The 18,038-nt window shown below is 34.5% G+C and overlaps 1 protein-coding gene across 1 annotated transcript in view; it reads right to left on the bottom strand.

Annotated features, from left to right (window-relative positions):
• Positions 1–270: 270 nt before the first annotated feature.
• Positions 271–18,038, bottom strand: part of LOC123517033 (inter-alpha-trypsin inhibitor heavy chain H6-like) — a gene marked incomplete in the record, with an annotated part of 447,528 nt that continues 429,760 nt past the window's right edge. The window contains 7 exon segments of the mRNA XM_045276857.1: positions 271–7,579; positions 9,674–9,841; positions 10,010–10,210; positions 10,586–10,669; positions 11,331–11,543; positions 12,152–12,322; positions 13,297–13,512. Of these exon segments, the coding sequence (XP_045132792.1) occupies positions 7,544–7,579; positions 9,674–9,841; positions 10,010–10,210; positions 10,586–10,669; positions 11,331–11,543; positions 12,152–12,322; positions 13,297–13,512 (1,089 nt within the window).

Raw genomic sequence — 18,038 nt, 5'->3', positions numbered from 1 at the left:
ATTATTCTTTTCCACATTGAGACCTTTCTCTCACTAAATGGCTGTTTTAGCAATTCTTACACCTTTGCCTTTCATATGATGTTCTTTTCTCCAAGTGTGAAATAATGCACCAAATGTAGATGTAACTACAGTATACTGTAGTATAGGGACCTTAGTGTCATATAATCAGATATTAACTCCATGTATGTAATTCTTAATTCTGTGAACTTTGTGTGACATAACTAGACTCGTCTAACTTTACTAATATTTTTCTTTAAGGCACACAAACAGTGACAACTAGATTTCTTTATTGAAAACAATGTACAACATCAAGAGTACTATAAACATTTGAAGTAGTGGCATCAAAACCTCAATCATTAACACATCCCCTCATGTAGTACAGTCGCAACAACTAAAAACTGGAAACAAAGAAAAGTCTTCAGTGATAATCTAATTTGTCTCTATTCAAATATATATATAATGATGTTTCACTGTGTAATTGTACATACTCACATGGTCATATAATTATCAGTTATGTATTTTAATGCACCTTAAGTAATGTGGGACAATGTGATAAATTAAACATGGAAATTGTACATATAGAAAGAAGAGAACTGTTAAGTATGAATAATCTGGTGTTACCCACTGATCTCATCCCTATACTGATTCTTATCCTAAACCTGTATCCCTGGATAATAAATAAGTATTAAATGTTTTCCTTCACCTCAGGATAATGAACAAGGAATCAGCCCCCACTAACACCATGGACGGTAGACAACTGAAATAGCTACTGACTGAAAGGTGATCAAAGAATCTCTTGAGCCAGGTAGCTAAGACCAGTAGGCTCTGCTAGTGTTACAGGAGAGCACAATACCTCTGACCAAGAAACTCTTCTGAACTGGAACCAAACTCACAACCTTTCAGCTGTGAGTTAAGCACTGTGCCAAAGAGCTACCCATCTGCCAAACCAAGAGGTATTTTTAGATTATCACAATATGTAATCCATTTAGTATTTCATATGCAGAAATTTTACAAAACCTAAGATTTATACATAATTGCATGTATTTCTAATTGTTTTAACATGTATAAGTGGCAATTTTGACTAAATATGTATGTAACCATACCTATTAAACAAATCTGATTAAAGGATGGCATAGAACCTAGTAAAAATTATGACAATCAATTAACTTCACTGATGTACATTCTTTACCATCCATGCTCAACTCTTCTCTCTAGAACCAAGTTTGTGTCAGTGAGATCAGTCATTCTTCTCATGGTATTACATATAAATGTCAAGGAAAAATATTTTTCCTCCATTACTACTTATTCCCCCAACAAGATCTTTACTTCACTGCTCCAACATTCATGTATATAAGCAGCAGGTCAGTTTTTACATGCAACCATTAATGACTAAGCAGGCGTGTTTTGTCTCTAACACTATTTATTGATTGTAACTCAGTAAATAAAACATCATTGATTATTGTTTTAAACACTACGTATTCTTTACATATAAACTGTTACCAGGTAATGGGAAAAACGTAACAAATTAAAGTTAATTCTTAAAAGAGCAGTATTAGGATACAATATCTTTCAGATGGCAAAAAACTACCTACCCTACAAAAATGGAGATTTGTAGTCATCAGCACCACCTTTTCCACCCATGACAGCATGACTACCAATATAAATGTACTGGCTGGAAGAGGAAGCAATGTTAAAGCATGCAAATGCTGTATTTTTGTATTCTCTTGATTACTGTTCTAACAGTGTTCAAAAAGTATGTCACACATCAAAACACACAATTTTCATCAAAGACAATCTTTATGTTCTATGTATCATCCTGAATGTTTTTCTTCATTAAAACTGCACTCAATCATTAAGATGAATTCATAGGAATCATACATAAACAGTGTTATTACATACTCTCACATCTGCCTATTATATTACAAGAATTATAAATTTAACCGTCTTAAAAAGACAAATCTCTTATCATGACATAATCCCTGATAATGTTCCTATAAGGTTGTGTCACATCTTTAATGTACATTAATACATACTGTGATGAAACAAGACTGTTATGACATCCTGTCATTTGGTCTTGAAACTTTCTTTTGAACACAACACTGCAGTTATAATCAGTCTTATAATAATGCTGGTGATAATTTTTTACAGGATAAGTATCTCTGTGTTTCTTACAAATATCAACAACCAACTCTTAAACAAAATGCTGGTGTGTTCCTCAATTGTGCATTAGGGAAAAAGAAAAAAAAGCAAGGGCTACCAAGCTCAAGTTGCAGTTGTGAATGGGTGATGTGAGCTTCAGTACCTTTGTGTGGCTGTAATGCTGTGTGGCTGTGTGAGTGGTGGGTGCTGTGGCACAGTGGGTGTGTGGGTCTTACAGCTTGTGAGAATATCAACATAAAAAAAGGCTTGTTTAAACCTAACATCTGTCTGATTCATTACAGTGTAAGTAGTGTTTTTCATCCATACTTTACCATCACTGAGGTAAAAACCAGCACCCATCAGACATCTGAGGATAGATTTCAAACAGGCTGTGTTGATGTGTCTCACTGCTCTCTTTTCAAGTAAAATGAATCTTGCAAAAATAAAGAAAATAAAAAAAGCTCACAAAAAATCCATTGATAAACATCAAATACGCAACCAAGATAAATATGAAGGAAAGGCATGAGGTAAAATAAAAGTATAACAATAATAATAAAAACACACATTTTTCCCAATACATGAGGCACAATATAAAACACATTTTGCATTATAATCTAGAATCAACATTTTTATTCATATAGTCATAATCTTCCAGGTCCACTAGATGCAAGTTACATTTCTGATACACCTTTTTATTAGTGGGCCAAGTGAAGGGTGGAGCAGTAATACTGCTCCTTCACCCCTTGAATAGGGAGTGTGTTCCTCAGACTCCACATAGTGGCACATTACTTATCTTAAATTTCATCATCTCAGAAACTCACACAAATAGTACATAAAGCTACTGGTGTTCAAATTGATTATTAAGAAAATATAGGACACCAGTAACTTTATCATTAATAAAAAAAGCTTATTTTAAGAAGTATGAATAACTTTACATTTTCAGCCATGCAAAGTCATATAAAATTATTCCTAAAAGTAAAGCACAAGTATTAATTTGTCCCTCACAAGCTGAACCTTTGATCTGGATGAGGGTAACTCTGCACGCTCTCACACAATAGTAATAATCATAATAACTAAAGTAATAATACACTAAGTTCTCTCTGGATGGACAAAAATGCAATGGGAATTTTTTGGGAGAGATTCTGCTATTTAGAAATGTTCTAGTTTCCATATTAATCATTTAAAAAATATTCAGTATTTTTGTCCTAGCAACAACAAAATAATCCATATAATTAAAACCAGACTGATGATCATGACAACGAGATTATAACATTGCCTGATACAAATCTAACTGGTTCCTTTGTATTACCAATAACAAGAGGTGTGTTACTACCTAACATTGTAATCTAAGTTGCACCCCTGCAATCCAGCCACTTAAGCTAGACTTAGTGAAATGTAAAATCTTTGGATGATCAACTGACATAAATACAAACTAAAAGCAAGGTGGTAATGGACTGACAAATCCTGCTGGGCAGCAGGTGATGGTCACTTGTGGTTTGATTAATTTTACATCCAGTGCTTGCTGCTCCGGGCTCAGGTCCTGGTTAACTTCCTATCTCCATTACATGATTACATCTTACATCTTTGATAACAATTTTTCCAGCATCTCTAAATAATGAAGCTAGAAAAAAAATGAAACTTGATTTTGTAGCTCTCAAATTCAGTACCATGAGAGGATATCAAAACGGCACACTATAATTTCTGTGGTAGTAGCAGGCACCAATAATGGCTTGGGTCATTGTAACTAGGGGATGTGCTTTCTGTGCTGCCTTGCTCTTAGAATATTGTAACTGAGGTCAAGCATGTGTGCAATCTTATAAAGTTGAAATCTGATTCATGGTGGAGGACAGCAAAAATACAGTTCTGACTCTCCCACTACTGCCTGATAAGTTTCTATCCAATCTACTGCTGATTAAGTAAGTGCACTAATCATGCTGAAAGTTGTGTGTTTTGAGATTCAGAAATCAGAAGGGAGTTGACAGCACTAGTTATATTTACAGGATTACAAAAAAATGACCTACTCCCAAAATCTTCCATCATATTCTGACTAATGGGCTATTCACGAACTTGGAATTTTCCAAAAGACGGAACACTTTTTGTACCACTTATTCCATCTAATGGAGAACTTAGTGCAATAATGAAATAAAACAAACAGCCTACTCTAGATAAAAAAAATGCAAATAAGATTACTATTAATCATAGGATACTCTAAACCAAAAGCTAGAAATCTACTCTCATAGGTCTAAAAGGAAACTTCTAGACACTCTACTGATCATTTAATATGGAAGCCTTCAATGTCGTTCTTCTCACAAACTCACTCTAACCTCATATAAAACCTGCCTACGACTGTCTGGAAGTACAGTTCATGCCCTTGTGAAATGTAGATTTTGTATTTGTTAACTCATGTTTTCTCTGGGGAGCATGATATGATTACTTTACTGATGTTACTGAAATGTAGGATGTTAATTCAGAAATCCAGAATTTCTAAACAGATTTTTCACTCATTTTCATATGAACAGGAAATACAATTGATAATATAACCGGGTATTTAAAACTTAGCAGTGGATATGAAGAAGACTGCTAATGTGGCTCTTGCGAGTTACCATACCCATAAATGTTGTTCAGTTACCTTCTACTGCACCACAAGTACACTGTCACAAATACCTCTCCAGAAGATACTTTTTCTTACTTCCTATTGTATCCTTTGCCTTACACACTGGACACACACTTCAGGCCGTCAGACACGGGGACACTTCCTGCAGTTCATTGTGTCAAGTCTTGTAATTCTGAGGTTCAGCTTTCCCGCCTACTGCTCAGAATTCTACTAGCTACCTAATTCTCCTACAGTACTGCAACAACAAGAAACATTCATCTCCCAAGAAATGTTTATTTGTCCATCATGCATAAAATTCTAATCCAGTCATCTCCTAAGAAATGTTTATTTATCCATCATGCATGAAATTCTATTCCAACCTTTCCCTCAAATATATGTTCTGTCAGTTTGTAAAGTTTTACTTTATTTACATTGATGAAGTATACTTAAACTTTAAAACATTTCTAAGTATATAAAATGAAATCAAGAGACTGTGCTGTTACTGATGAAGGTCATATACACATACTCTGAGGATAGAACTGCAATTTATGAAGTAAGAAAAGTAATATTCAAAACTTAAAACAAAATCATATCAATTAAGTTTATGTTCATATCAGCTGGTAATCATTGGGTATAAAAAGACCGCATATGATAATATTTAAGTGTAAAGAACCTATAAGTCTCAGAATGACCAAAGCTTAGATCTGTCAATACAAATTTTATGTTTTCCAGAGTTTCTCATAGGAATTGACTACAATCACCAAAGACAGCAAAATGAGAGGTGCTATACTCAAAACACTATCATTTAAAACTCTCTCCTTGACTTTTTTTTTCAGAAAACTATCTTTGCATTAGCACATGAAAGATTAGCATTAGCACAAAATCAATTTTTCATACAATAACAGATCACTGAAGATATGCACATAGCCAGAGAAATGTTCTTTCTTTGTTCAAATGTAAAACTAACAAGAATTTGAACAACATTCCCAACATCAAAGTTGTGTAAGCCAATGCTTGGTATGTTTGGAATATATTTATTTAGTAATGAAATATAATAATGAAATATAATGAATGTCTTAAAGCTTAATTTTAAATCTCACTTCTTTACTGTATGAAGCCCACAAGGAACCCATTACATCTATAAATATTTCATGCTATAGCCAGATGTATTAGATAAAGTACAGTGGTTGGCAAAAAGGCACTGCTCAAGACTTTCTTTCAATTATCCATATATGTAATTTACTTTTTTTTACAATATACACTTTTGTTTATATCTGAGACCATGTTCTCAGTAGGAATTTTTAGGAATGCTATTTATATATACAGCATGTAGGCATGTACCATACAGATCCATCAATTCTTCTGGCAGCCATAATTTCAAACCTCTCATATAACATCCAAGCATCTCTATCTGCTTTTTGCCTAATAATGATGCCATGCCATATCACTTTCTTGACTGAACAAGATTTGAAGAAAATGTTACATAATTAACACAAAACTTTGTGTTAATAAGTCATACTGAGTACATCTTCATTTATCTATGTAGTATTTGTATAAGAGCCTGATATCTTCCTTAATGGGCAAATGCCAAGATATGATTGTAATTTCATCCATTAGTATATCATATGAATGCAGAATATTTTGTTAACAGAAGCTATACTAATGCATTACATTTGTGAAAAGAGCAAAGAAAAATTAAATAAGCAGCTACTATATTTTTCCTTTATTTATTTATCTATTATTTATTTTTTTGTGGTAATTACCAGAGGATGAATGCTGGGAGCTGCAAAATGAGTACATGATATGCCTGTAGGTGATCTCCAAGTAGTAATCATCTTTTTATGAATAGCAACAGCAATTCATTCTGTAATAATATGTGTGCTGTAAATGTAGCAATTGTCAAGTACTGATGGCAAACACCAATTGACTGAGAACTAAAAACCAACTAGGGCAGAATGCATTATCAATGTAAAAATATCAAAATTATCTGTTAACAAAAGAAATGTTAGGTGCATGTCATTCTATCTGATGATAACAAATCCTAGAGTTGTTGTAATATTCTTTCAACCACTGGCCTAATTCTCTGCATTTTGCCAACCACGGCACATTTCAGTTCACATGAATCATAATGACATAAGATAAAGTAATTCTATATTCAATATCAATTTAAAATTCAGAGGAGCTTTAAAAAACAACCCACATCATCAAAATGCTGAAGTCCTGTTGACAGGTTGGCAAGTCATCCTAGCAAAGACTCTAGAAGTAATCCTCACCACTGCCAGCTACAGCAAACTACCTTACAAATTGTTCCCAAAGAGCTTCACGACCAAGGCAGTTTTCATACTGTGATCCTTGGCACATTGCAAATATACTTAGAACTACAAATACCAACTAGCATCTACTCTCAAAATATTTATGAACAAGGACCAACAATTTTCACACTTTGACATTCCAGCTATCAATGTTTTCTTGAATGGTGCAATGAGATTTCACCTGAGTTACCATTATGAATGAACAGCTTCCATAAATACTGTTATACATCAATCTTTTATAACTTTAGAATAAGAAAGACATTCTCAATGAATGTAAATACTAATGTTGTTGTTGAAGCTTTGATGCACTGCAGTAGAAATATATATATATATATATATATATATATATATATATATATATATATATATATATATATATATATATATATATATATATATATATATATATGCCAGTGAATTCATAAACAATTTTACCTGTTGACTGTTGAGAGCCAGAGCTGTCTCAGTGTGATCAGGAGCCACCATAACCAGAGGTGGGTCACTTGACTGTTGAGTGGACCTGTGCTGTTGTTATCTGAGGGAAGAGAATACACTCATAAGCTGTTACAAACAGTGCACAGTAGTACCTTGACTTGAGAGTTTAATTCTTTCCATGACAGTTCATTACTCAGTTTCCTCATATGTATAAAGAAATTTTCCCCATTGAAATGAATTCAAATGCAATTCATTTATTCACATACCCCCCTAAAAAATCCAAATTCTTTTGTTACATGTTTTGTTACACATACTCAAACATTATCCTAATAAGTGGTGCCTCACGATAACAGACACTTCGGGGTGATGGGGTGTCCATTACTGAGAGCAGTTTTTTCTGCGAAACCCTTAACCACCCCTACCCCTCCCTTTCCCCTTTTTGTTATTATATTTTCTTTTAATAATGAAAAAAAATTTGAACTTTTAAACTACCTCATTCAACATTCAGTGCTGAAATAACAGTTTATTAGCATTTGATTAAGAAGTATACAGTTGTTATAAGACCTTGTCTTACTAAGAATATATGAATTAAAGATGCAGCATCCCCTCCTAACCTCTCTTACCCCCTGTCTCTTTCTTTCTCTGTTTTAATATAAATTAGTGAGTTTCTGAAATTATTTCCAAAATTCTTTTAACTTTTGTTCCACATCACCATTGAGGTAAAAATTAAGGCATGTTCTCTATAGAAAAATCTCCTCATGGCATTTGAGCAGGGAAGTGCAACTGAGTGCCAAGTGCCAATACCTCTACACACTCCTTACATATGCAGTTATGCTATGGATTGCTGTCCTGCTGCAAGCTTTCCATATGGCCACTTTCAAAGCTAATCTAAGGCAGTAATATGCAATGTGAACAAGTGCTTCTAGGAAGAAGAGAGAGAGAGAGAGAGAGAGAGAGAGAGAGAGAGAGAGAGAGAGAGAAAGAGAAAGAGAGAGAGAGGCAGGTAGGTTTGGAGGAGCGGCTTTGGTGTTGACGTGCATACTTTCTGTTGCTATGGTCTATTGTGCTGCAAGCTTGCCATATGGCCACCCTCACAGCCAATCTAAGGCAGTAATCTGCAATGTAAACCTTGAGAGAGAGAGAGAGAGAGAGAGAGAGAGAGAGAGAGAGAGAGAGAGAGACATTCAGAGAACCAGTTGTGTTTTGTTACTTTCTGCCAGTGCTTAGGACAATTTGCTCGTTATGTCTTTTAGAAGAAGAAAGCTAAGTCTACTTCATACTAAATTACCCACAGTTAAAAGAAGAATGAAAAACTGTAAACCTCAAAAGAGCAATAAAATGAAGACAAAGATCAAGTCATTGGGGTCTTTTTTTGTCATTTGCACTTCGTCAACCCAGGTCTCTCTCTCTCTCTCTCTCTCTCTCTCTCTCTCTCTCTCTCTCTCTCTCTCTCTCTCTCTCTCTCTCTCTCTCTGTGTGTGTGTGTGTGTGTGTGTGTGGCAGAGTCATTATCTTTGCTTGCCCAACAGAATTCAAACAAATGTATAACTAGCAATTCACGGTGGCAGACCGAGGATCAAAGCAGCCTGGGACCTCAATTCACCATGAATGTCACTGATGATCCAACAGCCAAGTAATTGCATCTTTCCTAATTATTACATGTTTTGTAAATTGTAGACCAACAAAATGAGTTACAATGGCAACTAGCATACAGGAGTGAATAAACAGGCTTTTTTCGGCTTCTTTATCACGTCATACGTGTATTCATCTGTGTAGCCACGCAGGAACTATGGATTCTTAGGAAAAAAGAAATTGCTATTACGGTCCCCAAAAAAATTGGTTAGTATCTGACAGATCCAATACTCAGCAAAATCTGTTACTGTGAAGTCTGTTGTCACAAGGCACCACTGTATCTATCACAAAAACTATATCACACGTCATCAGCAAATGATCCTTCTCTTTTCTCTGACTGGTCCCAGATCATAAAACTTCAATCTTTTGATCATGTCATCCACAAAAATATCAAATATCTTTGATTCTTCTCTAATAGAGAATTTCTTTCACTTTGCACATATAAAAACACATCATGTTTTTCTTTTCTAATGTTTGCTATCTATATCATTCCATAATATTGTTCAAAATCAATGTGTCACTAATACTGGCATTACTTGAAAGAAACAAAAAGTATTTTTACCTGATTCAATAACTGCAAAAATAAAACCAAAAGAGGCATGACCCGTAAGCTGGTACTTGAACTCATGAATCCACTATCCATGTAAGTTCCTTTTGCAAAAAACATATTATTATGATCCATTGCATGTTCTTCATAGTCATATTCAGAAGTCAGCAAACCACCACGGACCTGTAACAGAAATATTTTATGAAATGAAAGAAAAATCACAAAAGTCTACGTATAGTAAAGCATGGATAGAAATGTACAACTAATTTCCTGCCCAATTCAACAATTATTGCACTGCAATGCACGAATATACAATGTCAACAGTTAGTTATAATAGACTACACAACTTACTTGTATTGAGGCAGGATTGAATCCTCGAGCAACAGAATCTTGAGAATCAAGAGAAGAGGTATAATTGGCATTGTCTGCTGATGTAGCACTTTTTCTAATACTTTCTTCTACCTCGTCTTCATCATCCTCTTCGTAGTCTTTGCAGTTTTCTCTGTCTGGTTGCACTACCACTAGTGAGGTGAGTGGTGTGACAAAGTGATTCTGTAAGAGAAATTCATATTATTTAGGCTTTAGATGCTCTTCCTTTTGAAAAAAAGTAATTAGTATATTCATTTAATCTTTGTATAAGGAAAGCAAACCAAGGTCAAAAAGCAAATCCAGAAAAAAAAATTTTCTTCCAAAAAAAGATTTTAGTGAAGAGCAGACCTAGATCATTTAATATAAAAAAAGGGAAAAGTCATGAGTCAAAATAAGTGAATAATTGTCTGAAGGGTTATGTTGAGTGGATAAGTGGAGAAATTGCATTTCCAAAGAAATGAATGAAACAAGTTTTGTTCTGTCCCATTCTGAAATTGGGGAAAGACTAAAAGTCAGGCATTCTATGGTGTATCTTTGTAAATTTTTAAAAATTCTCACCTCTAATGCTATGATGAGTGCCTTCTTCTGGGCTGATGCCTTCTCATGGACACCTCTAGCTGCCTTCTCCTCATTTAGTAAATTCTTCAAAAAATGAAGATGAATTAGATCAATGCTTGTTAACTTGCAGAAATTAAAAATATTCTATGTACATGTCCAAATAACTCAGTCAAGATTTTCTAATATCCTAAAGATGCATATGTAGACCTGTCTCCCAGGAACATTTATAACCTGTACACAACCACAGGCTACTGCTGATCATCTCAAGAGGTAGAAAAAAGTAAAACAGTTGGAATGACTGTCACCACTGCCAGCTCAGCCAACACAGATTTCACTAACTAAAAAAAGCTGCAAAGCCTGGCAATAGAAGTTTTTGCTTATCAGTGAGTAAAGAAAATAACCTGACTATAATGAAGACAGAAACAGTAAAGAGAACAAGAAGACATCAATCCTTATTTTGACACAAAGCCATATACATTATACATAAGTGATAAAGCAGATGAAAGCATTATTAATGTCTCTTTCATAAATATCATTATTCTTCAGCACAATAAAAACAATTACCTTGAGGCAGCTTGTAGAAATGGAATGGGAAATTAATAGTACATTTTGTGAGAGGTTACCTAATTGTGACTACGTATAATTTTCTATAGAAGAGTGGAGTCCTCTTCTTTTTAAGCTTATTTCTTATAATTTGCTGAAACATTAAAAATCTGATATTTTTTTACCATCCTATTATTTATACCTTAATCTTGAGGAATGCCCAAAGCCTCTTGATAAAGTTTTTGGGAGTAGGTGCTAAGTGGAGGTGATTCAGAAGGTGATGATCTGGTGGAACAACATTGTTCCACTCAGATACTCCCATAAAGAATTCTCCATTCCTGCCCTGGCCAGTGATGTTGGCCCTGATGCTCTGGTGTGTGGGGTGAGTCTGGCCAGTCACCACCAACTCTGTTCCCTGCACCATAAGTAATCAGTGAACAAGATGCCAAATAATTGTCATTAGCCTAATAACATAATGAAAATGTTCTTATTGATACTTTTTAAATTATTAAATCTCAGCTTATTAATAAACAAAGTGTTTGTATGGTATGCAGTAGTTCTAAACATTAATTCATGTGTGAATTATTCAGGTTAACAATTTATCTTAAAGTGCTGAAGAGGAGCAGATAGGGATTAAATATGTCACAATACATTCAAGTGTAATGTATTGCTTATCTTCTTTTAAAAAGTACTGAGAAATTTTCATGAAAGTGGGATGTCTTATGCCATATGAGGCATTCACCAGGACTGGTGATGAAACCTATGACTAAGGGAGGAAAGCAGCATCTCAAATGTCAAGACAGTGATAAGCATTAGTTCCGAAAACCTTCGTGCTCACAGTCACTGCATAGGATTCATAACAAATTGTCAACTAAACCATATATGAAAACCAATACATAAATTAATGCTAGTCAGTTTTGGCTGTGCTGCTATTATAAACACAGAAATTTTCTCATACTATTGCAAAACTACACAACAATATTAATTGCTGAAACAATAACTTGATTTGATATGATATCTTACACTGAAATAGTTATAGAAGTGAGTGTTGCTCAGTGAGTTCACCACAACAGCATCAGTAGAGTAACTGAAGTCAACATCAAGGAGGATTGGAGAAGACAGTTCTTGGTAGAAGCCTTTCAGCTGGTCTGCTGCATCAGCATCTTCATATATCTTTCTGGCACTACCACGGTTCTGAAGCATGTATTCATCACATAAAAATAAGCAAATCATGGAACATATAAATTTCTAAAAGTAAAAGGTGACATCCAAACAATGAAAATAGAATATAACCTTATCATTTGAAAACCATAGGTGGGCATTATTGCAATAAATTATCAAAAATTTATCAAATTAATGATAACAGGTTATTAGTTATCTGATGATAATTTTTTCTACATTTTTGATTCCAAACTAGTGATAGTTGATGATTTTAGTTTTTTGGGGGGATATAAGCATGTTGAGGTTTTCTACTTTAAAAAAGTGTTTCACTTAAAACAATACTTTTATTAGTGAAGAAAAACATGACAAACATTGAATTTGATTTTATTTTCTATAAAAATAAAGATTTGGATATATAACTAAGTATCAGTTTTGTTATTGTAACCATCAGAATTTTGGATTTTTTATTTCTCACTTGTCAGGTGATATACATGTATATCACCTGTCATTTTTATTTATTTATTTATTTTTATCTTTTGGCCTACAGTGCCTGTAGGTTTATTTGAAGAGTATGGGAAATGTTGTTCAGCTTCCACCCATTAGTGGTGCAGAAAGTTTTATTTATAGTGGTATCCATATTAGGGTCCATGTCACCACCCAAGTACATCTTTGGTTAAGCACCTAGAACCTGGGCATCTTGGTGACATGTAGATAACTTTAAACCATTCAACAAATGGCAAAGTATTAAGGCAGTATGTGGTGGGATTCGAACGTACGCGTACCACCTTATCCACTAGGCCACTGCCTCCCTGATTATTGTTTATTGTTGACAAGGTTCTCATGATGATTACCACATCCCAAATGATGTTCATTTGGTTCTGACTGTCTATCACTAAACCTGTATTGTTCTATCACTCTTCTAATGGAATGATTTCCAATCTGTGGCAGATGATCTCCCTGAGATAACATAACTTTTTATATTATCAAAACCTTGTGTTTCAACTCACCTGAAGAGATATTTTTTCAAGAAGGTTCATATCAGCTCCAGAGCCAAATCCAAGACAAAATATAGTTGCTTTCTCCTTGTTTCTCTCTCTCACATTTCTGAGGATGATGTTTTCAGAAGTGACACCCACAGTAGGTTGACCATCAGTCAGCATCACAATGATATGAGGTCGCACTGAGTCTGACACAATGCTCTCTACATCTTGTTCCATGGCATCCTAGAATAGTAAGATAAAATGCTAATTAATAAAGGACATCATAATGTATGCAAGATGCTCATGAAGACCTTCACAAAAGTTGTGATGGGCCTCTTGGTATATCAATCAGTCAATACCGTGACGCAAAATAAGATGTCTTCCTTAAACACTGACATATTCAACACGAAATAGAAAATAAAATGCCCTCCAAGTCGGACAGCCATTATACATTCAGGAAAAGAATAGAACAAATAAATAAATAAAATCCTGTGCAAAAAAAAAAAAAAAAAAATTATATCTCACTACATTCTTACCTCAGTCTTAAATCTGAAGCATTTGCACACATTCTTAAGCCTATACACTGATAATAGTATATACAAAGTGAGGCAGGCAGCTAAAGTACACAAGTGCAGTAAGAGTGCATGTTAGAGGTGGTGCCATGTGCAGAGCAATACTGGTGTGGTGCCTGGGAGGTGCAACAACAGACTCATGTGTGGATTCACGAAACAATTTTCGCTTAACCTGAAATGGGAGGAAAATCTGTCAAATGAAGATGTGCTGTAAAAATGCTACAGGTGCATAATTTTACAATAAAAAGGAGAAAACTAAACATTAGGGGTATGTGCTTAAACTGCTGCTCTAGGTGCAAGGGAATGGAGCTGAGACCAACACTTCCCACATGTTGCCAATGCTTATTACATCACTACTCTGTAGTAGCTTCATGTTTTGTTGATAATAGAAATATGAAAAGTTCAAATCTCCTTAGTAAAGAATTAACCAATTTTTGCCTGTAGGAGCATATTGGCAACAATGAGGAATGACTTCCAGATTGGTATGTGATAAGGAAAAATATCTGCTTCTAAGATTTCATCTCTTTGTGCCTCAGCCCATGGAAGAGAAGGTGCTTATGTAAAACACTTGGTGACAAAGCTGTCTCTGCTATGATGTTCAGTGAAAAATATCAGAAAGAAAAGGCGCATCCTACAAGTGTTAAATTCCAAAAGGCTATATCCACTTTCTTGTGACCAATACTCTGTACATTATCAACATCTTATAACTTCAAGTCATTGTTTCCGTTTTCAAAAGGTCTGGGTGGAATAATGAAGCACATCATTTGCAAAGACAACACAGTCATCTTCAGGCTCATGAAGAAGCCTCAACCAGTCTCCTCCTTAACAAGAGAAGGAAGGGCACAGTGGCTGTTTCCTGGGCCTGTGAGGAAGTGTTACCGGTGGATAAGGATAGCCTGGTTTGCGTCCAATACTTCTGCCTTTGACTGTACACGCCTGCAGATAATTAGGATGTTGAAAATGAATCCGAGGAAGAGGTCGCCGCCGAGAAAGTGCCATCTGAAGAGGAAGGGGAAAAACTAGCTTAGGCTGAAGTTCATGGATCAATTTCTCAGCCAGCATAGTGATGGAGCTCTCAGTCTTTCCAGTGGCTAAAGACAAAATCTTCAAACATTTTCAAAATGAACCTACACAAAGAGACAACTGTTAAGTGTTTGCTCTTGGATAAGTAATCTTTTTCAAACATTAGGATAAAAATGCTGAGTAGTGTACAATCTTCATTCAAGATAAAGTTGTGTTCCTCCTATGAAAAAAAAAATATTACCTTCCTTTAAAACAGGTTTCCATTCTTTTCATGTAACCAAAAAGTGAAGACCAAAAAACAAAGGCAAGTTTCACGGAGAAATTCTATGAGCTGCAAAATTCATATATCCTCTTACTACCATTATTAATGGCTCTTATAAAAAAACACTTCCTTGTTGGAACATGATGCCTGATTATAATTGCATGATAATGAATGATGCCAAATGATTCCTAAGACTTGGGCACACACTAGGTTCTCTAGAATGTTTCCTATTGTATTTCCAGATGTCATTTTTTTGTAGCATGAACACTTGCCTATATGTCACTCTTGTCTCGGAGTACTAGCTACAGGAGAGCAGTGTGGTGCAAGCATCCACTGTTGAGGGTAGTGTTGGTCTTCTAGATTTGTTTATTGTGCATTTTTGTTGTATTTGTTCATATTTAATGAACAATCCAAGTGAGCATGTTACAACATATGTAGCTTTACTAAGAGGTAGTTTGTGACTATTGGATTTGAATTTGCATAATTTTCAAAAAATAAATTAATAGATAAACAAAGAATAAATAAGTAAAAATAAAATTAATTAGATAGGAATGTTACATATGAATATGGATGTATAGAATAAGGAAAGGATTAGTCAAGACCAAATGCTTTGAGGCAAGAAGGAGACTAAATAGCTCTAATGTACCATTTACCATCTACATCAAACTCGATCTTTGATAGGCTATATGGTGTTCAGTATCCCTGAATGTGTATTTCTTAAAAGTAGTGGTAATAAATGAGATATTAATCTCTCTATTCTTGAATCAATCTGTATAAAAACAGGAACATTCAGACAACAAATACATACATAATACTTTTGCTTCATTTTGTCTATTCAAATCAAAGCCTCAATGCATACTTGTGATAATTATTAGTGGATATCTTATCAATATATACTGATAACCACAATTAGCTTTTCATCTCCCTTTGTACATTAGTCAATATCCAAAACTGTGGTTAGTTGGGAGCAATTGTGAAAAATTTTCATGATGACTAATAGATTGATAATGATAACCTTATCTGCAGTAAGCAGTATTACAAAAAACTGGCATTGTTGCAATAATTCATTCATGATTTTGATACACCTGATACACCTTATGTCTATGGATCTCAACATATTTTCCTGAAAGCATTTACTGAAATAAGAATCACTAAACGAGCTTCCTCTCATCCCATCTGTTCTCCTTTGTCTGCTTCCTTTCCTTGTTCACACAATTGTCAAACTCTCTCTCTTTTTATGTATCACAGGAACTCTTCAGACACTTTTATCCACTTGTTTCACCTATGTACATTCTATTTTTTCACTTTATTATTGTCCTGCTCTTTAACACAGAACATTTCTATCATTTTATATAGTACTGAACTAGTTTCTCACATCCATAACAGATATTTAGTTATGATTTTAAGGAATTCTAATTTAGAAGGTGCATCAAAACATCAAAATTGAGAGTACCTTTGAAAATACTAATAAATAATCATATACACTATGTGCACACAGTGTATACTATCTCAAGATCCTTTGATTATTGATTTGTCTGAATTCAAGAAATCATTCTGAGGACTAATCAGTTCAACAGCAATGAGAATAAACATTTTATCAGACACAAATACGACTCAATACATGTTATCAACTTGCAACAGGGAAATAAAAATAAATGTACTGGAATAACTAATGTGGTAAAAAGTCCAACAATTACTGGTGCATGTGAGAAGCTTAATTAATGTAGCACCCTTGGATGCTGCCATGCACCTGTCTGCTCTGCTGCCTTTCACCATGCTGTAATCCCTTACTAGAATAAAAACATCAGGAAATCTAAAATTCAGCATCTTTAAGTAGCTATTGCCATTACCAACAATATATTCAGATTTCTGTTATGAAATGACAAGTAAATCATATGATTAACTCATTATGGTTAATAAAGTACAGTTAACTGTATGGGGAGGTCATCACATGAAAAAAAAAAATCAAGTACAGTAAGTCCTCGTTATACGGCACTTTGTTATCCGGTAAATTCACAGTTACGGTGTTTGGTATTTATTACACTATTTTATTTCCAAGTGTAACCAGTATGTGAGTACAAGCTAATTTGTGTGTTTCTCGCCAAACCTGCCAAGTTAGCGTGAGCAAAAACTCCCAATGTCCCCGGGTTTTAGGGGTTAGCCTTGGGAGGGACATCAAATGATAGAATATGTGGCAAGTGAAAGGTAAATAAAAATATTTTCTGCTTATTTCCTTTGCGCAGTACTTTACATTTTTTTTTATATGACTATCTTCATGTATTTTCATGTCTGTAGGGATTACTTTCAACGTGCTGGAACACATCCCCTATTATAACATGTTATAATGGGCTCGGTATACGGTAAATTTAATTTGCGGTAAGGTTTTCAGGAACGCATATGTACCATGTAATGAGGACTTACTGTACTACTTCTGATTTGTCTTGTGCTTCTTATTCTCACCATCACACTCCACTCACTAATATTACTTTACAGCATTAGAACAATATCAACAAAGTGAATGCTTTCAGATACATTTCTAGTAACATTAAATCTGATGTTTAATTTCCAAATTTTTTCAACATATAGCCTGATCATAAGTAGAAGTAATTTTTTTCAATACATGAGGTAAAAAGAAAGCTTCAATATAGAAAACCTCAACTCTCAAGCATTTACGATAAGAGATTCACAACCATCACTACTACACTCACAATTCAAACTCATATAAATACTCCCAGCAATATCAACAACCATCAAGGATATATACAGTACATCCAAACCTGAAAGGGATAGACTTGTGAAACTGAGCTTATTGATTTCAGGGTAACAGACAGCAAGTGTGCAGCAGCTCCAAGGAATTATGTACAAATCAGGCAACAACTGTGGAGAATGAATATAACATCCACAAAAGTTCC

The sequence above is a fragment of the Portunus trituberculatus genome, chromosome 41, assembly GCF_017591435.1.
Source record: "Portunus trituberculatus isolate SZX2019 chromosome 41, ASM1759143v1, whole genome shotgun sequence".
In the NCBI taxonomy this organism is placed as follows: Eukaryota; Metazoa; Arthropoda; class Malacostraca; order Decapoda; family Portunidae; genus Portunus; species Portunus trituberculatus.
The sequence above is the reverse complement of the archived record's forward strand: the minus strand, read 5'-3'. Positions and strand labels throughout refer to the sequence as shown.